We start from the raw sequence: 24,152 nt of genomic DNA on the forward strand, positions 1-24,152 counted from the left end.
TGTATTACTTTGATCCAAGATAAGTAATACAGATTAGATTTACGTGGTTTAGAAATCTGGAAAATGAATCAAATTTTCCAATAGTTTGGGGTATTTTAGAGAGCTAGGCATAGAAAGAAAGGGTATGCTTTGTTTCCCTGCATGTAAAAAAGTCCCATATTGAACCAACTGAATAAAAAAATACTAAAATAGACAAAAGAAGATCTACATTTGTAGCAGACCTAATTTTGCATATTTAATAATGGGTGAAATAAATAGCCAACATTTTGTTGACAGGACTGAACCCTTAAACATAAAGCTTCAAAAGGGATTCCTCTCTGTGATGCCTTAGGATTACCAATTTAAACTCTTCAAAGATCCAAAGTTCTTAAAATAACCATTTCTTTCTTACATTTTTATAGTCATGCAACAGAAAGGTTCTGCGGATCATGTTTAAGGTTCTTTATGGAACCATATGGCCAAAATACATACTGTATTTGATGCATTACTGAAAGCTGTAATACAATGCACATTAGAAAACTGTCTTAACAGATAAAATATAAAATATTCTGTTATGTCTGGTTTGTACTGTAGCCACACCCATGTAGATGACGTAAAAAGTGCTAGATATCGAGATGACTTCCAACCATTTTGTCTAAATATAAGTTAGGATTGTTCTTATTTTTTATCTGCATTCTCAACCTAACCTGCAAAATGCTATTCAGATTCATATTTAAAGCAGCCTACTTTTATATACCTATTTTATTAAGCATATAAGTATTGATTTCTTACATGACTTATGAGTGTGTATTCTAGTGCCCGAGTCTTGCTCTCCATCCCAAGCGTTGCATGCTCTCCATGCTGTGCTGCTCAGGTCAGGTCGAAGCATCTCACCTTTCAGGCAGCCAGGCCCTGCTGACCCGAAGTGCTTCCAGATGTGTGTAGGCTGTGACCTGCTTGCCCCACCCCCAGCCCCATCACCTCAGGGCTGGGGCCCGGGCCCCTCCATCAGGCCTGACAGCATCCCCTTTGGATGGGTGTACGCGCAGCCGCCCGCGCAGATGACATACAAACACCTCACCCCCTTCAGCAGCACATCTGGTCCCTATTACATAGGAGACAGTCGAAGTGAGCATGGGGGGAAGAGTCTGCACGAGTGTGCCTGTCAGGGAATGTATGTATGAACTTTATGTATGATAAGCTGGAGATGGTTTGGAGTATGCTTGTGCGTGCATATATCTGTATACTTTGTTATTTCCTGTGACCTTTTCTCTACATTATTCTTGAATCTTAAGATACCTACCGGTCATTTTTCCTTTGCTCTGTAACAAATACACCGCCTTCCAAGTGAGGCCTCTGGCTATTGGCTAAAAACATATGGCCACAGCAAGTTTATAAATGTGAACTTTTGGGTTGGGGTTCGCAGAAAACTTGTAAATGTTACTTGCATTTTTTTAAATATGGCACAGCTGTTTACACTGTACAGAGTTCACACTGTGAAGGCGTTGTGCTAAACACGTTCTGACGCTGAATCAAATGTGTTTCTGTTTTGCAGACTTTAAAGACCACAATCCACCTGCTGCGTGCAGCTACAGGAACATGTGGTCATCTTAGTGACAAAACTTACACTGAACTTTGACCTTCCTGATGCCTTGATTGACATTTTAAATGTATGTTTAAATGTATGTGTCTCATTGATATGCCCTTATGTCAGGTTACTTTCAGATACGCTTGTGCCTTACAAAACACTGACATGTAAACAAAATTTTAAAAATTAACATGATATATTTGAACAAAGTGTAAAGAATGTGTTGAAATGGAAAGAGTAACGACAATAAATGCAATGAGCAGAAATATCTGTGCTGATTGAGTCTTGCTTTAACCATCATCAATAAAACCATTATTGAAATTTAACATTAATTCACTCAAAAATAAAATCTATCATCATTTATTTACTCTCATGTTGTTCAAAACCTGTATATGACTAGGGCCCTATGATTACCAAGATGCGGAAAACGCAGACGGAATCGCGGAATCCAGGCATCAAAAGTGTAACTTATTTTCTGTTTAACACGGAACCTGGCAAATGTATTAATTCTTAAACAGAAAGTATCGCTGAACAGCTAACAAAATGCAAATTGTGCTATCAAGAACGTTAGAATTATTCCGATGCGGTTTGATTAATCTGCTTGTTTTGCATGTCTGTAGTAAAAGTGGTTATATTGCGTGTACTGCACGCGTACTGCTCTTTAATGTCTATGCGCATTCAACTGTTTTGAAGCTATTGTCAAACAACATTTGCATTGACACGTTAAAATAAAAGTCCCGTTAAATTTACATCACCAACATTTTACCACACCATCGCCCTTAATTTTTTATAATTCGACCACTTAGTATATTATTTAATTTAGTAAATGGAAGTTAATGTGCTAGTAAAATTATGAAAATAGTAATTTACTTACTTTATTAAAAATAGTACTTAAATTTAAGTACACCTGAAAACAAAAGAAAATGAAATGGTTTATTAACATAGTTAAGTACATTATACCCAATTTTTACAGATTTATTCACTCATATGGTTCAAAGTATCCACCGTAGGTTTTTTAATACCGTTTATGTAGTTTACATATAGTATTTTTTTATGTGGGCAAATATATATTACTTAGCCTACTATTGTACATTAAAAAACTGAAAACAAGGAATCCAGAAAAATATAAATTGAGAAAACGGAATTTGGGAAAAAGTTCGGGAAGAATTTGGGAGGAAACTCAGTGACTCTGTCTGTGGAACACAAAAGGAGCTATTTCGATAAATGCCTCAGTGGTGTTGTGTAAACGCAATGGAAGTCAATGGGGGAAAATGCTTTTCTTTTGTTTTGCAGAAGAAATAAAAGCACACAGGTTTGGAATAACATAAAGGTTTGGAATAACGTAACTGATGGAAAATGTTCACCAATTTTTGGGCCGATCAATCACTATAGGGCATGTATATGACCCTTCAAGCTGCCGTATTATTAAGAATACTGTCATACTGGCACAAAGTTCTCTAGTATTTCTAAAAATGCAAACAAGAGAGTAACTCCCTGTAGTAACCACACAGCTTTCTATTTTGCTACACTTTCACTATGTCTATTATTATGTGCATTTTAACAAGGAATGCAAATTATTATGCGACATATCTGTGAAGGGACATCAACTGGCAATTGAGACATTTCCTTGGATAAGTATTGTATGTATTTTCATCTCCTATCGCTGTAACAAAATCTTCATGACATCTCTCCTCATCATCGCCATGTAATAAACTTCAGCTTCACCCATCACGAAAAGTCACGTCAATTCCCACAACAGCTAAAGTATTTGAAATATGCTCTGTTAAAAGACTTTTATTTATAAATGGGGCAACAGAGAAGTGGATTGGGGTTTGGGTTTACAAGGCTCGCAGCAAAACACATGTGAGCCCTGGCCCAGCCTGGTGACAGCTTTCAGCTCACTCCGTTCTGGAGTGAAGATGGAGAAGAAACGCAGACCAAAACATCTTTCTCTCTCGCCAAATTACTTCAGAGCACAAATCTGTCTTGCCTGGAATGCGGTTTGGGTTTTGCTTAAAAAAAATTCTAATGGAATTACAATTAACCATTAGTTGACCCTATAGGGGTCAATGAAAAACAGCAGGCATGAGCTTTGAGAATCTGTAACATCTTAATTTACTTAATAGATTTAAAACCAAGGCACGTGGAGAATAAATAATTATCTTAGAAATAAAAGCCTTTTTAAATAATTGATATCTGATGGAAAGAATGGCAGACTAAAAAAAATATGGTTTTAATTTAAAAAAATAAATTCTCAGAGCAAAACCAAATGAAATTTGACTGAGTAAAAACACTCAAAAAAAATGTTTTGTCTTCATTTACTCACCCTCTATTCATTTCAAACCTGTCTGACTTTCTTTCTTCCACAAAACACAAAAGAACATATTTTGAAGAATGTTGTACATTCTCGAACAGCTGCGGCACCCATTGACATGCATTGGTTTTGTGTAGAAGTTAATGGGTGCTACTGCTTTTTTCAAAATATCTTCTTTTGGGTTCTGTGGAATAAAGTAAGTCCTACTGTACAGGTTTGAAATGATAAGAGGGTGAGTAATGATGGCAATTTTTTTTTTACAATCTCTTTCAGTGGACGTTTATTTGAATAAAATCTCAAAGATTATTTTAATGTTCTTTGATTCGTTTAAGCCTTCCTTAGGAAAGCCTAATCTATCATACTTCACTTTGACATCAATAACAGTGACTGTTTAAAATAAATGATACACAAATTATACACTTAGGAATTCTCACAATGGTATATAACCGAGCGTTTTTCAAGAAAGATCAAATGCAAATTTCCCCTTATGAGCAGACGGGATCTGTGGCCTCACACTTGTCACCCGTGCTGATATATTCAAGGAGTGGGGAATAGACTGTTTAGCCTGACCTTGGTGTTTAAACTATCACTAATTTGAGCTGGATAACTTCCTGCTTTCATTACTCTTGCCAGCATGGCAGAGATGACATAAGTCCCAGCGGCGCCGGCCTGATGGAGAGGAAGCAGCGCTGCGACGGCGGCGCCCAGGCAAACGCAAAGGTCAACGTCCACCGTGCACCCCAATTCCCAGAGCGCCTGTTAAAACCGCAGGACAATGCAAAAAGGTTGCATGGTGCAATTTCCTCCAGCCAACTGGGTTTTTGAAGAAAGGTAATTTCTGGGGAGAATAATTTAAGATGTTTAAAGGTTAATTCGAACGTACGATCGGTTCTTCATCAAAGGTCCCACTTAAGGAAACCATTAATCAGTGCTGTGATGCCTAATGCTGAGCAGTCCCAAACCGAAACGTGTACCTGTGTAGAATTAAAGTTACGTATTATTAGGTAATCCTTGAGCATCAAAAGAACAGGTCAAGAGCTTTTAAGAATAACACTTTCATCATAAGTAACAGTTTGTTTTATATTACACCGTAGAGTCTATTCTTTAAACTTTACAGGGAGGAAGTAATCCACTCGTTGAAACCACAATCCATCATATCTTCTTCAAACAGCCGATGCTTAGATCAGCTTACCATTGGCTTTTTATCTTCCAGAACTGGGATAAAGGATTCTCTCTCTATCTTCTATTTCAGAAATGATCTCTTCAGTGTTTTGTGAGCTCTGTGTAAATGGGGGGGGGGGGGGGGGGGGGGCGTAGGGGTACATGCTGAAATGAATATTATTGTCACATCTCGAGCCAGGTCAAATTCCCCACCAAATGTGCAATTTGGAGATGACGCCTGCCACGGAAAGTCTGCCTTTAATTTGCTCTGCTGGCACACACGCTGACATGTGCACGCAAAAAAGCACATGCACACACACAGAAAGAAGGAGAGAGAAGCAAGTGTAGAACAGTAAAGTTAATGGTTTATTTGGCTCAATTGTCCATTTAGTTCATAAAGTAGGGTTGTGATACATAGAGATCCGATGAGCTTTATTAAATAAAAGAATTAAACATAATAATAGCCATTGTAAAAATACACCGACTTGATAGCCATCTATAAATGTTTGGTTTTATTTTGATTAAGACGAGGTGGGGCTGATTTTCTCCCATCGCTCTTTTAGAACTCGGTGCAAATTGCCGTTCACAACAAAAGTTACTCATGTAACCTGATGTATTTCTCAGTGAAACTGAAAATTGATAAATTATTAGTACTTTAGGGGAACTGTTTTACTAGATATACAGGGCTCAATATTCTCTAGCTCAGATGTTTTCAAACTGGGGTCCGGAGATGCCCCAGGGGGCCACCAGAATGTTCCCTAGATTTAATTTTTTTGTGAAACATAAAACCGCAAATTTTGTAAATTCTACTGAAGATTATTACAGTTTAATTTCTACAAACATTTCTTTTTTTTGTCAAACAGTTTAAATGCTTCTTTATACAAAACATAGATTTGTATTTCAGAAAGGGGGTCCCTCCAAAAGGTTAATCATATTTGGGGGTCCTTGGGATAAAAAAATTAAAAAAGCCCCAGCTCTAGCTACCCTGAAGTCAATTCTAAAATATCTGTCTCCAGCATTAGACTAAATTTAACATAAAGCGATGATCTTTTCATGAATGCAGATGAGCAAACAAAATCCTGTACGAGTCCCTGTTGGAACATCGGCCTGCCAGCTTCGATTAGAGAACAGGGATTGATGGGATTTTAAAAGCTGCATTGTGTTGCAGATGTAGAGATCTGTGCGGTTCTCACAGTCACTTACACTAATTGAGAACATAACATTCTTTACGTCTGTAACTGTATATTGTACCAAATTACTGTTTATTGATCAACTCATATACAGTACATCTGGAGCCTGTTTTAAATTTCCAAGGCATTACGTGACTTTTCGAGCTACTATTAGGCTTTGTTTAACTTCATTAATCAAATGTATATTTATATATGACTAGCTCTTTATAAGGGCCCGAGTATAAATTGTAGCATTTTCTAAAGAATGTATCCAGTGAGGATTGTAAATCATTTGGCTCATAAAGTATGTAAAACTCAGTTTGTTGGTCTTTTTATGTTGGCATTTACTAAAAGCGAGGGGCCCTGCACACCACAGGTGAGCATGACATCTTGATTCACATCCATCTATTACATTAAGGGAAAGCCTACCATCTGTTTGCATTTAATGAACAACATTCCATCACCTTTTGAAATAATGAAATATTAATCCACAATGTTTGAGAATACCCTTAACAAGATTTATTTATTTGACATTTTTGTGTCTTGTTTTCGGAAACAATGTAAATCCAATTGTCATATTCGAGTTTTGTTTAGGAAATATGTTTTCTAACTCCAAAGCTAAGGTAATGCAATGAATAATAATAAATCATTCCTCAGCACATTTAACTTATGGTCAGAAATAGCAGCCTTGATGATTTTCAGCATTAGTCTTACATGTGTGATAATAATCGTATTTACGTTATATCGTGTTGATGTCAGACAAGGTTGCTGATTCTTGCAAAGTCAATGTAAAAAAAGTTTTTTCTATGTTCTTTGTTGTGCACTAAGGGCTTTATGTGCAGGGAGGGTGTACTCAAGCTGTGCTTCTCTGAGGGGAGCGCAGTGGAATTTAGTGCATTTCCCCTTTTCGTGCGCTGGTCTTGTTCGCTTGCTGCCAACTCTGGGCTCCATTTCGACTCCACATGGATTCTTCCCTCAGGGGTCACCATGAGAACGAGCAGATCGATAATTAGAAAAACAAAAATGGAAGGCTGTGGACATGGAGGGCAGAGTGCAGTATTAACACACTGGGGAATGGCTGACGAATCACAGACTGTTATGACAGCTCTAAACAAACCAGGGGATGGCAGAGGGACAGACAGTGATGACTGGGTAGGGACAGGCCAGTCTGAGACCCACCCAATGGTCATGAATGTACGGCTTTTACATATTTGTGACCATTTAAAATCCAGGCCAAAGTCTCAGAATCTAATTCTGAGAAAGCAAGCATCAAAGTTTGATTTCAAACATTAATTTTACAGCAATTTCAATGTTTGACGTGGTATAATTCAATGAATATTCATCACGGTAAGGGTATATGTTTCACAGACTTTTCTTCACTTTATGATTTTATGTAGAAAACAGTCAAAAATAATTTGAGCTGCATTTTCACATATAGTGGGTTAAGAAAGTCCAAATGTTCTTAGAGTCATTTTTTTATTTGAACATTTTAATATTAGCATTACTTGTTGAGTGACACTGAATTGGAAAAGCAAAACACTTTTACCCTATTCCATTCAGTACCTCCCCCAAATTCCTGACCATTTTCTGCCATAGTAGGGAAAATATATACTATGGGAGTCATTGGGGGATGAGATCTGTTCGTTTACTGACATTCTTCCAAATATCTTCCATTTTGTTTAGCAGAACAAAGTTTAACAGGTTTGGAACAATATGAGGATGAGTAAATGGGGACAGAATTTTATCTTTTAGGGTAAACTATTCTTTTAACACTCTCAGTAAAAGCTTTGGTCAACCTTGTGACTATTTTATATGTGCTATATAAATTAAGTAAACTGGAAACTTAGATCATTCTCCCTCAAACTGAAAATAAATGCTGTAAAATTAAAATGGTTGTTTAAAACGAGTAAGAAAGAAAATAGAATTGATGACAACGACCTGTGCAGCTGTTTTCATGTGAATCTAATGATGTGCTTTACCAAGTGTTGGCCACAAGATGGCCTTCAAATCAGCCTTGTACTCTCTCAATGCGAGGTACATGCCGTGGGTGGCAGGTAGGCTACCACGTGGTTTTCGTGACCCCAAAACATTTGACAACAATTAGTTTATTTCCATGTTGTTGTGGGTAAAATCTGAAGGTTGAGCTTGTTTTATAAATTAACTGGCAACTAACACATAATTATGCAAGTGTTGCTCCAGTAGTGAAAATTGTTTCCTTGTTTACCAGAAAGAGAAAAAAGAAAGCAAAATATGTTGAAATCTCTATTCTCAGTGCTCAGCTGACTCATGTTATGCCACAGTGTGTAATTATTTAAGAAAGAGTTTCAAATACCATCAACCTGAAGAACAAGCTTTCATCATATAGTCAGATTCAGATATGATCCAAACTCAAACACACCTTTACAACTGATTTTGGTGAATAAGACTTCTCTTCAGTTATTTTCTTGTCATGTTTATACATTCCTCGCCTTTTCTCCTTATTCTTTGTAAGTTGAAATATTTACTACATCATATTGTTCCTTTCAGTTGTGTACCTAAAATCAGTGCTCGAATTGAACCAAGTCTTATGGGGTCCCGCTCGTAAGACTTATTTTTGGTGGGGGTTAGTCTCGCAATATACAATTGATAGAAAAAACACAATATATTTGAGTATAATATGCATAACTATATGCTATTATATTTGAAACAGCCTAACATAGAAGAACAAGCTTCTTTCACTGTCCTGCGCTTAGCAGTCTATAGACGTGGGAAGGGGCGTTTCAAATTTAAAGAGACATGACAACTAGCCCATAAACAAACTTAATATAAATTATTGTAAATAGTCAATTCACAAAATTTACCAAATCCATTGCATGAATTTAATCACATGTGTCATCATATATTTTACTCGAATACAAATATCTGAGGGACCCACGAAGTCCATTTTTTACTTCTTAAGGGGCATCCCTAATGCCTTATGGGAAGTCCCGGAACCCCCCAGTCCCCCTTGAATTCGAGAACAGCCTAAAATCTGCATAATTTAAACACGAATGATGTTGATACACCTACACCCTATATAGGCCTATATAGTGATCATTTTTGGAGTGAGAATATAGGTCAAAGTGCGCATTGCACAGTTAAAGGATAGTAGGAGCATAGATGTACAATGGTATTCAAAATTGTGCCAGAATATTATACTTTCCTACATTCTTCAAACTGTCTATGTGTTCAACAGAACAAAAAAAGATATAAGTAATCTTTCCTACTATCGAAGTCAAATGAGGGGGAAGAGCTGTTTGGTTATGACCAAACATTGACAAATAATGCATTTTGACGCTTAACTGGGAGGATGATGCTTGCACTCGTTTGATATATGGTGCTCTCGTGCATCATCTCCTGTCCTGGCGCGTGCAATAACCGGAGCGCTGCCCAGCCAGCAGTGTTATTGAACCACGGGGGGTTGTGCGTTCACTCTACCAATGACAGCTGCGCATCCTGAAACAATGAGGCACGTTTTCTGTCATCTACAATGTAACGGCATAGTTTTTACCTAATTTTCATGTTGAGGACCACACACACGATAATATGGATTTATAAGGAGGCGCAAGAGAAATAGACTGGACTAATATGGACTGGGGACCTTATGATGAGCGACACAACGGAGATGTCGAGAGGTATGAAATGTCTCCGTGAGCCAGCCCTATCAATATACGTCATTTTGTAGTGTTATTTCTATGCTATTTAAGAGATTGTTGCTTGTTACACTTGCTGTCTCTAAACAGTTAAAATAACTGTTACGTTTATTTTCATGAATATAAATGCAGACCCAGTAAAATAATGCCTTTTATATGCTGCAAAGGGTAATAAACTCGCTGACAGACCTCTCTGGAGCAAGTGTTGACAAGAAAAATGTGGCTGATCACCTGTCCATGTGTACTTTGTTATGGCTTTGTTAATAACCCTTTACAGTGTATGTATCTTAACAAAATGGGAATAATATGAGGAACATGGTTAGTGTACTTAAATAATATAATACAACCATGGTTACTTTTCCTAAAGGTGCATATTCAATTGATCAACTTTTATCACTTTGATGTTATTATTACTTTACATTTCATATACACTGGAAAAATTGTCCGTAGGGTGTGAGTGTGTGAGTGAATGAGTGAGTGTGTGTGCCCTGCGATGGGTTGGCACTCCATCCAGGGTGTATCCTGCCTTGATGCCCGATGAATCCTGAGATAGGCGCAGGCTCCCCGTGACCCGAGGTAGTTCGGATAAGCGGTAGAAAATGGATGGATGGATGGATTTCATATACAGCCTGAACTTGAGTGTTAAAATATACAATGGTTTATTCCAGCAGGTCTTATCACTGCTCAGAAGGTCTGGCTCGTTTTTCAGGGTGTCTACAGGGTTTGTGCGGGGTTAAATATTATTTGACAATTGTGGATTTTCATTAATCATATAAATGACCATCTGATACTTTTCAAGTGATAGGGCTCGAGAGAACCATTAGAGGAAATTATGTATATGTGCAAGCAGGTACCCAAATGGTGGAATTTGTGATTTGAATATAAAGTTTGGTCTGCTGCTTATTAAGTTTGCTTATTTCATGTTTATATGGCCTTTAGGGTGTTTTTTAAATGGAATCATCAAGTTTTTCATTATGTTTTTGGAGGTTGTGTTCCATTTGATCTATTAAGGATTGTTTTCACTGAACAGATTTTTGTTGTTGTTGTTTGTAGTGCACATAATAGAACATTTAGTTGCTAGAGCTGGTAAGTCGTACAGAATATGTGAGAGCAGTCATTTTACTATATTATTTTTCAGTGAAATTTACTTCTTAGAAGAATTGTAATGTTCGATGAGTTTGAAGATTGAAAATGATGTTGCATCCGCCTTCTAATGACTTAATAATTGACATACGTATTGCGTCTGCTTTCAATTCTGCTGCTGTAGATGGATGCATAGCAAGGAATCGTAAGAGTTACATCGCAAGAGTTACACAACTTCATTAACAGATTGTAAAAATGTGACAGAGGTAATTCTGGAGCCCATCATCTCCCTCCCTTTAACACACACACACAGACACACACACACACACACACACACACACATATATAGAATGAATGATATGCCCTGTTTCTAATCAGCCTGTCTATTAACTGTGAAGGGATTGCCTGGAATTTATTCTACACAGATGGAAACCCAAAGGTTCTCTGTAAGTATTAAATTCACTGTATATAAGACATGTAAGCGTGAACCTATCCACTAATGAAATGATTCGATAATAATAACCGTGGCATGTCCTCTCACACACCATGTAATAGTCAGTTAATGTAACCACAACATGTGAGGTCATAGCCTTTTGAAATGTACATAATAGTTGTGGAATTCCACCGTCTTATTTTTATCAAAACATTATGCAGATAAAGAGCTTAGTCTTAATGTCTTTATGCATGCTGTAATAATAGAGGTTGCGTGATGTCACTGATGTCACAAAGTTTCACCTGCTCTCCAAGGGAAAATGCCCACTAGTGTGGAAGAATCTGCTTCTGATATGAAACAAACTGTATGTGGTTTAGTTCTACAGTCTTGTGTGACGTGTGGTTCTCCGTCACTCATACACCGGCAGCTGGCCCTCGGCAGCTGTTCAAACACAGGGGTTTCAGATTGAAGGGTGGGAACACGGTGCAGTCTCAATGGTAATTACAGGGTCACAGCAGCTCCTGGGTTAGATACACTACTTCTTGCTCAGTTATTGAAAATATAGCTAACTTTAGTGTGCCTGTGAGTGTTCGTCTAGATTTACGTACGTAGAGTTCGTAGTTGTGTTTGCACCTCGAATCGCAGAGCATCTTAAATCATTCTGTCGAGCTGTGGCGAGTTCAAATACAGTCACATGCTGACTATTTCTAAAGGGGAAAGTGTGGTATTTCTCAGGCCCGCATGAAGAATAACAGCAGGCTTAATATGGAATAAAACGTGGATGACCGCGAACAGACGATGATGAACAGTGAGCAGCGTTTTCCAATGTAAATGATTTAACCGGGGGAAGGTATTGTGATTATGTAACATGCCTGGCACAGAACACCCTGGTCGGCATTGCTTCTCCTAATACCCGCTTGCAGGAAAAAAGTAGCTCATAAGTGCTAAAAAGTGCCAGAACAGCTGAGCTTTGTTTTACAGCTTTGGGTGGTTTAACTAGGCTCAAGTAGATGACACTAATGTCTTGCTTTATCATTCACTTCCTCTATGAGTATTCATGTAATTGAACATTTATATCATTCACTTCCTCTATGAGAATACATGTAATTGAACATTTTATATTTTCTCTGACTAAACTATTGTTTCGCAACTCTCCAGCCTCTCCCCACCTAATTGGAAAACATGTCATGCTATTTCCATTTTAGTCTCCTTGAATTAAGTCACACACACGCTGGAATGTTATAATTATGGAACAAGACAGAAGCGAACTGTTATGTCTCTATTTTCTGTCAGGCTGATTTTTTTGTTTTTCATCGTCCGTCTGAACTTAGCAAAAGTTTCTCGTCCTCAGTTGAAAGACTAATCCTGTTTTTATCTACAGACCTGTCTAAACCTGAGTCCCCAGAGACTCCGCCCCTGTCAGCTATCTGCTAGACGCTAACAGCTGGGGGCGAATAGCCCATTTGCAACTTAAAGGATGCTCCTCATGCCTGGGCAGGAAGGCCCTTCGCCGTTTGCACCGGCTGAAAACCACACACACACCCTCCTCCCCATACATACCACCAAACATAGAGAAACCTGTCTTAGAGAGTGCATGAACAAATCAGCCTTTCAGGGCAAGTCAGTGCTGCTCAGTGTGCGTGTACCCTCACCTCTGTGCTGTTTACCTCTTGTTTCGCTGACTACTGGTCTGGCCTTGCCACGTCAAATGACCATCTCTTGCCTGCTGTCTAGGGAAAAATAGCGGTTCTGCTTATGTGTGTGTCTGTGTGAGTACTTGTTTGGTTGGACTCCTGACCAGCCTGCTCTATGGAAATAAAGAGTTTTTCGCTTAAAGACTGGATTGACATCAGAGCTGCAGAGGAGCCTGGATGTTTCCCTCTTTAGGATCTGAGGAATAGTTTGTTCCTGTCTGTTCTTTTTCAACTTTGGCGTGGTTTGGATGGAGAGAAGATGAGTGGATTTCTGTATCGTGGCAGGTAAGGGATTTACCTTTGAAAGAGCTGCAACCGTGTATCTCAGGAATGTGAGAAATTTGTTTTAGGAATGTTGTATGTTACGGCCTGTTTTTGGAACGTGTCTGTTGTTCAAATAGGAGTCAGAGCATAGGAGCTCAGAGTTATTCCAGAATATGTAAATGTTATGTTTACCCGGCTCACAGTAAAACTGAAATTGCTGCGTTGGTTCACTGTAAACAGGATACTAACAAGTTGGATCTTGTAATGCAACTCCACACGGTTGGCTGTTTATGCAAGGAATGTGAATAAGGTAGACTATGCCCCTAAGTTTATGTAATACGACTGTTCAAACAACATTCTCGTGTGGACAACGTGACCATTTGTCACGGTGGAAGTGATCTTGATTTCTTACCGATGTGACCCAGAGCAGGTGGTCATGACTGGTCATTGTTTCCCATCATTATGGAATATCCCCTTGCAAACATTTTACAAAAACAACAGGGAATGTTACAAACTCCATTGTCATTGATCTGATGCCCATCCCCCAGAACATTCTCACCCTTACATTAGTGGGAGCAAACCTGCAGACACGGTGAAGTTGTTGACACCCTCAGCAGTCTGTCATCTGTGCTTGAAAAAACATCTTTTTGCCTGCTGGACCCTCACATCCGGCTCTTGAAGGAGTTGGGGCAATAAATCAGTGTGAGATATTTTGGGCGATTCTGAGACTTCTGGTGATCTTTAAGTGGATTGATATGCCTCATGTAAATTAGACCCACTCTCAGCACCTTTGTCTGTGAGATTAAAGTGAAAGAGACAGATGGCCCCATCTGTGTTACAACTGGCTGGCCTGTATTATGGTTATTAGTGTTGTCTGAGTCTATTTACATGACAACTGTGAGGAGATCATGATAGGCAGTCATTATCTAAAGGAAATGGACAAATGCCTTCATGAACTGAAGGTTTTTACTCCCAGACTAACATGCATGTGTTCTCTCTGCACAGTCGCTCAGAACTTGTGAGTTATTCATTTAATAACCGCACCGCAGTCAGTTTTGTGTGGTGTTTGAGACATGTGAGCATGAGAAAGCAACGTCTTACCGTATTACTCTATTAGAGGCATTAGAGCGAGCAACACGCAGCTGATTCTTAGCTGTCTCATGACAACAATATGTGATGCCTTGTGATAAATGTGGTATTGTACTAAAATAGAATAAAATAAGATAGACAGTTAGATACATAGAGGATATATAGGATAAGTCAAGCACTCAAGCAGTGAGTTCATGCGTAATATGAGTGCCCATCTTTCTCAAATGTCCTTGTGTCGATTTGTGCTGATGATTTGCAATCTGAGCAGCGTTTTAGACCAAGTTTGGCACCGATCAATAAGAAAGTGCTTTGGAGGTTAAATATTAATGGGTGGAGGAACAACGCTGAGCGAGTCCTGAAATCTGAAATGGGTGTCTTGTATCAAGAGGGGGACAAATTTCTTTATTTTCTCATTGTGTTATGTTTATTATTGTATGTTATGGTGGTAAACGGTTATATAACCAATGACACATTGTTTCTTTCAGACACTGTAATGGGCGTAAGGCAGACCGTCCTAAGAGCATGATCAACATGAGTGGTAAGTATATAGTCCCACTGGTTTGACTTCCATTGTACTCATACGCCTGTAAGCAACTGTTTTATGATTTTCTGTATAGAATGGATAGTCCTGATGCTCAATTCTGATTGGACCTGATGCATTTGAAGCAGACAATATTTACAAAATTACAGGGATATTTTAACACCCCCCAAAAAATCTGTAATTATTTACTCACTCTCATGTTGTTTCAAATGTAAATGTATACCTTTCTTTCGGTGAGCACAAAATAAGATATTTAGAATGATATACCAAACCAAACTATTCTAGGGCACCATTGGCTACCATAGTAATTTAGTTTCCTACTTTGGAAGTCAGTTGTGCCTCATAGCTGTTTGGTTTCAAATGTTCTTCCAACTATCTTCTTTTTTGTTCAGTGGAAGAATAAAATGTATACAGGTATAAAACAAGTAAATGATGAAAGATTTGTTTACCCTTTAATGTAGGCATGGTGCTTTTTTGTTTAGCACCCACAGACAATTATGCTTTCTGTAGTTCCTGTATTTGTATATAGTTGTAAATAAAACCTCTTATCCTAGTAAAACCACTGCAGTCTTTACTGTCTTACAGTTTTAAATGAATGGGTTTATATTCGGCTCACGCATTTCTAAAGCAAGTCCTTAGTATAAATAAACCCCTTATTAGTTGGAACAGCACTTGCCTGAGTCTCCTTTTGTGAATTGTTCTTGGTGAATCGCTTTGAGCTCTGCTGCTTTGTTCTCCTGCCTATTTTCTGAGACGAATCTGTAAAAAGCTTTTTCACAGATGTTAAACTGTCCCCGTCTCCTCCCTTCTTTCTTCCTCCTCAGGAAAAAACACAAAAAGGTTTAATTCAGCGCCTACTTATGTGTTGTTAATAAAGCACGAGGCTAATGGCCAAATTGTGTTTGAGTTAAAAACAAAATGTCACTGTGAGCCTGTTCGGCATTTCTTTGGCACTCTGTTTGGTACGCATGCTTCTCTAATATGCCTCCGGGCTCACTTCCAGTACACATCACTGGTACATATTAAATAAAAATCCTTTAATAAGCTTTAATGAGGCCATGCCATGGGTTTAAAGAACTGCAAGAAGTTTGGGCCTTGCCAGTGTTTCAGTGATTATGCCCTGTGGGGGCTCTCCTCTCATGCTGAGAAAAAAAGAAACATCATTTTAGCCCTGTTCCTGGAATGTTCCTGGTAGCTTTTTTCTGTAATGGCTTGGCACAGTTGTGCTCACATGAATGTGTACTTTTTATATTGTTATATGTCTGTGTGTTTATATATAATATTATTAGGGTTGTTAGTTTCTAATATTAAACTTTAAACAGCTTTCACAGACTTCTACCCTGTAGTTTTTATTAAAAGAAATGTTGTTGTTGTTTGAACTGTGGTATGGCAGTAAGCTGAGCTGTGGGGATAATGCGGGCGAGGCAGGTTTGAGTCTGGCATGCAACACTTTCTGATCCCATTTGCCTGCTGATCTCAATATATATAAAATATATTTTCCCTTTGAGACTCTAACTGTTGGTTGTATTTTCAACAGATTCCCCTAATGATGACACTGAGAAGATCTCTGTACTTCAGACACCGAGTGTGAGAGAGTTTGAACTGGTAGGTGCTTGTTTCTTTTTTCTCCAAAATGGGCTTAAACTGCAAACATGTGAAAACCATTTGTAAGGCCTCAGAGTGTTTTCCACTGTTCTCAGAGTGTTGATATATGGCATGTGGCACGCAGCGACCAAGCAAACCAACAGATAGCCAGATTAAAATCATTTAGCCACCGATCAGAAATCATTTGAGTAATACGACTATTGCTTAGTGTTCCAGTTGTGACATGTCAATAGTTTGTTTTTCTTTCTGGAAAGAATAGTTTTGAAGATCATCGCTATTGACACGTTCTTTCAGCATGTTGCCTATTCCAATCTAAGGGTCCCTGTTGTTGTCTAGTAAACACAGTGGAATCCCTCAAGTTTCCCAACAACTCTTCGCACACTACACTGAGTCAAATCTCATATGGGTTTTGTTGGGGGGTTTTATGTGATTTCCATGAAACACATAATGGCGCAAAGCAGGATCTGGAATGTCTTCTGTACACACACTGCCGTGGTCGATCTGTAGGTGAAATGCTTTCTGGGAAGGGAGCCAGCCTGTTATGGCTGTGATATAACTTCAGCCCTGCTACCTTCAATTATGGGAGACCTTTATAAAACACCCCGTTTTTTTTACCTGATAGGAGTTTAGGAGTGTGTCTGTGAGTTTGTGTGTATGGCTTGGCGAAGAACTATTCGTTTTGAGGCCAAAGAAACAAGGTTTATGAGACAAGAAAAAAATGAAATTTAGCGGCTTCTAGCTGTGAGGTTGCGAATTGCAACAGCTCACTCCAACCCTCCCTTTAAAGCACGGGTCGGTGGCTGACACAGAACTACGATGTTGTCAAGTTTTCACTTCAGGAGATAACGTATTTACAAAACACGCTCTGTAGAGCAGTTTGTCCAGTTTGGGCTCCTGTAGAAACAACATGGTGAATTCCGTGTGAGGAGCCCCGCCGTGTGTGTAAATAGAAGCTCATAGCTCATTCTAAAGTAATAAAAACATAATGCTTACATTCGCTTAATAGGACTAGGTGTTTGAATCCCACTTTTTCAGCAGTTGAATCACCCAAAAGGTCATTTCCAAGCCTTATGCGTGGCAGGGGGAAGTAGTCAAGGATATGAATAGAGGAAAGGAGGTCTGAGGTTTCACTGGATTCATCGGGTATGCATCTTTTGTGTTTGCGAATAAATTATTATAGAAATACAGAGCATACTTTCCTTTCCTTGCCATTATCAGAGAGACATCTCATGAGTTTTGTGTCCCACTTTCATCACATCCATTATCCTGGGTGAAAGATGCCTTTTGGTGAGGTGCTGCTGATAATGCACTTTGTATGGTTCCCATCAATGCAACACATCTTCAGTTGTATAATTATGTTAGGTCTTTATACACCTCTGAAGAGAAAGTTAAGTATATTCCATTTTTAGATAAAAATAGATCCTTCAAAATTACAGATTGGACCTTTAAGATCCAGATGATTAAAAAAAGTAAGCAAATTAGAAACATTTTCACTGAAGATCTCAGACTTCTGGATCCTGGTATGTTCTTCTAAAGTTTGTTTTGGAAGTTTTAAGTTGGCACCGTTATTATAGTATGACCCACTTAGTGCTGAATTTCTCAGACTTATCTGTAGCAAAATTTCCATTGAATCTGCATATTCAAAGATGCCTGAACAGAAGTACATTCTCATTGTTTTAGCTGAAGCCATTAAAGCATTTTTGCTAATCTCTTATGTACAGTGTGTGCTTTTTTGTTTTGTGTGTTTATGTTTGTATCTTTGAGATTTCAATAAGAAGTACTAGTGATCCCTTCCATTGTGGATCTGATGATCGTGCATGATTCCACTGATCTGTCAAACCTTTCACACAAGCTCAAGAAAATATGAATCTGTCAAAATACCATTTGTAAATGTCAAACGGCTCTGTGGGGTGTGATTGAAAGTTAGAAAGTAAAAAAAAAACACTTATTCAAGTAGCTCTTTTTGCAGCATTTGAGAAATTGAATGCATATGGTTGCCTGAGAAGTGATTCAAAGTGACCACAAAGGCAAAAACATTGATATAAAAAGAAGGTTGTGTATAATTTGGGCTATTAAAACCTCAGGACAAATTACACTTCCTAATCTGTTATACTGCCCTTGTTTTGAAGTCTTGGCAGTACTGTGGAGATTTTGACAGGCTCTGTCAGGGCCAGATCATTTCTTTTTTTATTGTGGCCTGGCCTTCTATGTCCCTCTATTGCGGCCTGGCCTTCTGTGCACCTTTCAGTATTAGTAGCCAACATTCAGAAAGCAATGAAAAACAAGAGCTCTCTAGAGTTTCTGAGCTCATCCTCTGCTTCTCTCGATCATTTTGTTTGTCATTCAGATCAAGAAAATAGGTCAATGTTTTTCATGTGAATAGCAACATGTGCGTTTAAAGCGTTTGTGCTTCTTGTCTCATGTTTGTCATCGAAGAAAAAGTAACTAAAGGTCTAATCACAATTCTTTACTGATTTTTTTTTTATGTTTTAAATACATGATTCAATTGCTTGGATCAGTGTGGTGAATTTTCCCAGTCCCAGCACATAGGCTAGTGCATCTTTCACAAATTGTCATTCAGAACTAACCTGCAAGATGTAGAATCACACCATGATGCAAATAGGACAGATGTGCCGTTACCGTATTTTCATAATTCCTTTAGTGAACCAAACAAGACTAGTAGCTGGCACAATTTATTCATATTGAATTTCCCCTCTTTTTATTAGTCATGGAATGTATGGACCGTACGTTTTGAAACTGAGCAGTGCCAACTAATGTGGCTGTTTTGAAAAAAATATTAACCCTCTCTCCTTCTCTCAACAGGTATTGTTATGGCTTTTGTTGAAACTAGTATTAGCACCGCTCCTGTATGGCATATCGCTTTATTGCTCCCTGAACTTGACTTTTTGGATAAAAGGGTCTACTAAATGACTAAATGTAAATGTTTTCGAGGTAGTTGACGTTGAATAAAAAGTTCGCTTTATAATCTTTATTTACCTATTGTAGAAAATGTTGATGACCCTTTATGATGTTGCATTTGTTATTATTATCAAATGCTTTAGCTAACATGAAGTAACAATGGGCAATTTAGTTTTTCAGCATTTAGTATGCTTAGATACTATTATTTAATGCCAATACTGTTATTCATGCTAGTTTATTGTGCATTAATTTAACAATTACAACTTTATTTTTCATATATTTTCATAATATATTCATATATATTACTGAAATTTACATGTAGTAATTAAGGTTTAATTCAGCCAAAACTAAAAAAAAATCTTGTCATTTTAGCCTGACTTTCTTCTGCAGAACACAAAAAAAGATTTTGAAGAATGTTGGTAACCAAAAGCCATTGGTCCCCACTGACTTCTATTGCAACATACAACCAATGGAAGTCAATGGGGACCAACGGTTTATGGTTACCAACAATATTTGAAATATCTTCTTTTTCTCTTTTTCAAAAGAAAGAAAGTCATACAGGTTTGAAATGACAAGAGGGTGAGTAAAGGACAGAAATTTCACATTTGGGTGAACTATTTCTTTAATAAATGGTAGTTAACAAATGAACCGTGACAGCAAAAATATAGCAAATTGTTAATAATATATTATTTTGTATTATTATTATATTTTATTTACAATATAAAATGGTAGAAGCGACATCTTCATTGTTAGTTTTTTTCTAAATATTTGCTGTCACGCCATTGGACACATTTACAGTTTATTTGTCAACTACCCACAATGCTGTTTGTTCATGAAAGCTAATGCTTGAATTGAATATTGAATAGTGTTACAATTTTGACTAATGTATGTTAGTTGCACTATTCTGTTTCATATTGCTTTATTTGTATATCTTTTACACAAAGTTGTGGCTTAAATGTTTATAATATAACAATATGTACATGGCTCTTTGCGTAATTTCTCTCAAGTTATACATATGGAAAGCCATCTTTTTCTTTTTCTACTCACTTTTTTCACTTGTTCTCTCTCTCTCTCTCTCTCTCTCTCTCTCTCATCTCACTCAAATTCATCTGGATTGTTGGGATATTATTCTCTGACATAGAGTGATACCTGACACAGTTATTCCAAATTGCTTTCATTTCCAAAATAAAGAAGCAGAGAGGGTAGGATTTGTGTAGATGGTGTGCAGCACTGAGTTTATCCACCAGCTTTGTGAGTGTCCGTTACTGCCCTCTACTGGGTTGTACCGATCACACCATCCTATATGATCCGCCCCCTGACCCCATTTCCTCTTCTCTTCCCTCTATGCTCTCAGTGATCTGCACCATCAAGCATACATTGAGAAAGCTCAGGCAGACAGCATAATTCAAGCCAGACTCTATAGGAAATCAGTGGTCCGCATCAGAAGGACTGAGCCATCACGCTGAGTAAATTATGGAGACAGTCATGGTTGATAATGATAATGTAGTGTTAGATCTAATCTGCACCATGCCTGTCTACAGAAGGGATGCGTTTCTTTAGAAGCATGTGTGCTGTATGCTACTGATGCATTCTCAAAGATTACTTAAAGTATAATCTGAAGTGTAAAACTGTATGCAGGAAGAAATTTGTGAATCTCTGGGGAAAAACACATTTGGAGTATGAGGATGTTATGTACATTTGTTTCTAAACATCAATATGTGACAAAAATGTATTTAAGATCAGATCTTTTTCGAGCAGCATGGACACTGTTGACTGTTCACATTAATAAGCCTTTTCCTGTAAGTGTGCATTTCAGTATTTGTATATTTGAGTCCATATGGGAACAATTACAAACAAAATATGCCGGGTGGGGGAAAACCATATTTTTATGAATCGCTTCAGCACTTAGTGGCAGATCTCATGCCGCAATTATTGTACAATAAAGCAAATACATTTACTAAGGTCAAAGAACCAGCAAACGAAACTCTACTCTGTAAATCTTGACAGTCGCTGGCCAAACTGAACAGCAGAGCAGAATAAGAAATGATGAAACATTCATATTTACAGATTTAATGAGACCTCAGATGATAAATGGGCTGCGGTCGGATTCCTGAATGACAGAAAGATTGGCCGAGTCTTTTTTCCCTCGATTTAAAAGGCTCTTAAATCATGAATCAAACTGTTCTTAATTAAATGTAACCTGTCTTTTGTGAATGCCAGCTGTCATTTATTAATGTACTGAGTCACTCTGTAAATAGAAAGAGTACTGTAGGCCAGGCCTGTGACACACAACCCCAGTGACTGACTCGCAACAAAAATAGCAAAAGCCCTTTGATGAGAAGAAAATCATTTTATGCATTTGGGCAATTCCTTAAAAATGTCAACCTTACCACGAAAAGTGGAAAAGTTTTACCAGCGGTTTTTACTATGGTAACACCACAGATTGTAACTTTTGTTGGTTCAAATACTCATGTGAGATCTCTCTTCAAATTTGTAAAGCATTTGTTTTTATTTTTAGTGCATGATTTTTCGTAGTCAGGAAAGTGCCATTTTCAGGATTGTCACATCCATAACGCTACATATTCCTCATAAATGGACAGATGAAAATGAATATAAAGTACCTTTTTTATGTTCTATAAAGAGGCGTATGACTTCTCAATTCATTGGGTATTATTGCTTCAGGATTGTACATTTCATTTTACAGAAATCCTGCAAAGTTTATCATCTCCCAAAAAAGAGAGAGTTTTTTGTTACATCCATGTTTATTTCCCTTTTTTTAAATATATATTTTTCTGACATTTTCTGACGTTTAGACTCTATCAACAAGGGTTCAGTAAAATATAAACAGATCACAACAAATTCATTCTCTGAGCATTTTTATGTCACGTCCATAACGCAAAATGTCACGTCCATAACGCTGGAAATGCCCATTTGTTTTTATTCATGTATTTCTGTTTATAGTTATTGAAAGATGGAATTAATTCAGCAGAAACAACCCTTAAAGTAGAAGGTTGCTGTATTTTTTTTAATCCAATTTAAATATGTAGTCTACAATACGATTGTAAGATCAGAATGAAAATGTGACCTGTAATTGTTTTTAACCTTAGATGTTTATGCCACAGATGCTGTAGTTATAACTTGATTTTTTTATAAGAAAACAAAGGTTAGATTCCCAAAATGAAATGTAACATTTTAATAAAACTTTCATACAACCTCATGGGTTATCAGTTTTGACCCTTTTGTCATAAGTTTTTCTTACCATTAAAATAAAAACTGACCTGACTGTGAATGTGTCAAGTGTCAAAAAAAGGTTGCCTCTTTTTATATTAAATATACAATTTGAACTATTATTTCTCTTAATTATAAAATCATGACATAGAAACAAAAAGACATTATGAAATAGCCTACTGTAGAAAAAAACATACATTATTACACAGGAAAAAAATAAAATATTCATTTTTTTATGAAGAAAAAATATGTAGAAAAATATCACAGGCTTTAATAACTTTATAGATCCTCCCTGACTAATTTCTAACCTTAATATTAATATTTAATTTTTTGAGCGCCATGTTTAGTGGTACCAATTGTATAAAATTTCATTGTCCAGTTGTCTTCCAGATGTTTTGCTGCTGGATTCCTCAAACAGCTCTGTTTTGTTCCAGCATTTAGTGGTTTGCCTCTTAATTTCGTGTTGTGTTTCAGCGGCCCTCTCAGGTTCTGCAGTTTATGCAGTTACATATTCTGTCAACCGGCCAACATTCAGATATATTCTTTGGTTCTTTGTGCTGGTCGCGCTCTCATGTGGTAGTTTGGAATGGTAATAATACTAATTTCACTCTTTCCTGAGGGAATATTAAAGGCCATGAGATCATTTTTTGAGATCTCAGTCCAGTTTCGAGATCAAAAGCCGTAGGTTGTTTTTTTTTTCAGGCGAGGGCGTAATCCGATTTTGAAAATATACCTAACGTCGACTTTAATGAGCTAACTCAAGTGCCCCATACCCCCTGTAAAAATATCCTAGCTGCCTATGAAATACAAGAATTGAACCATCAAACCCTTGTTAAAGCACTCTGGGCTGGATGGATGATGCTGCAAAGGGCCATTATGTGTTCTGGCTGGTTCTGGTGAAACGGTGGGCGGCTAGGGGCCCGGGAGGACGGAATAACAGTGTTTGTAAATACCTCTCCAATTATCGGTAATGCGCCACTAATAGGAACCAGATGAGCGTTTATTTAATTTGTCAGGAAGGTAAAATTAAGAAGAGAAAATCTCTCCGCTTTAGCTAGTCATGCGACCACGCCAAGTCCGTACGGATCTCTTATTCCAGCGTGTTTGTGTTGTTCTTGTTGAATTTTTTAAAGGTCATAATCAAACATGAAGCCGGTCAGGAAATGCCGGGGGTCGACTTATTCTGTCTAATTGGATTTTAGTCTATTTTTTTATTCTTCAATCACACACAATTGAGACGGAATAAATCCGATCAAGGGTATTTTATTTAAACAAAGAAGTTGTTCATGGTTTAAGCACCACAAATCCAAGGCCAAACTGACAACAAGCCTGTCTAATATCGTGTTGTAATATTGAACAAAATATATATATTAATATAAAAAAAACATTTTTAATGTTGAATATTGTTTATATT

General features: G+C 37.6%; 1 protein-coding gene across 2 annotated transcripts in view; it reads left to right on the top strand.

The window, feature by feature from the left end:
* Positions 1–9,741: 9,741 nt before the first annotated feature.
* pde4dip (phosphodiesterase 4D interacting protein) overlaps positions 9,742–24,152 on the top strand; it is a 58,570-nt gene continuing 44,159 nt past the window's right edge. Inside the window, exons 1-3 of one of the 2 annotated variants that reach the window (XM_056763900.1) lie at positions 9,742–9,864; positions 14,931–14,983; positions 16,524–16,591. In XM_056763900.1, the coding sequence (XP_056619878.1) occupies positions 9,818–9,864; positions 14,931–14,983; positions 16,524–16,591 (168 nt within the window). In that variant the 5' untranslated portion in view covers positions 9,742–9,817. Of the gene's footprint in view, positions 9,865–12,958; positions 13,378–14,930; positions 14,984–16,523; positions 16,592–24,152 lie in introns of those variants that run through there. The other variant, XM_056763901.1, reaches the window with a different exon arrangement.

Source organism: Triplophysa dalaica, chromosome 13 (genome assembly GCF_015846415.1).
Source record: "Triplophysa dalaica isolate WHDGS20190420 chromosome 13, ASM1584641v1, whole genome shotgun sequence".
In the NCBI taxonomy this organism is placed as follows: domain Eukaryota; kingdom Metazoa; phylum Chordata; class Actinopteri; order Cypriniformes; family Nemacheilidae; genus Triplophysa; species Triplophysa dalaica.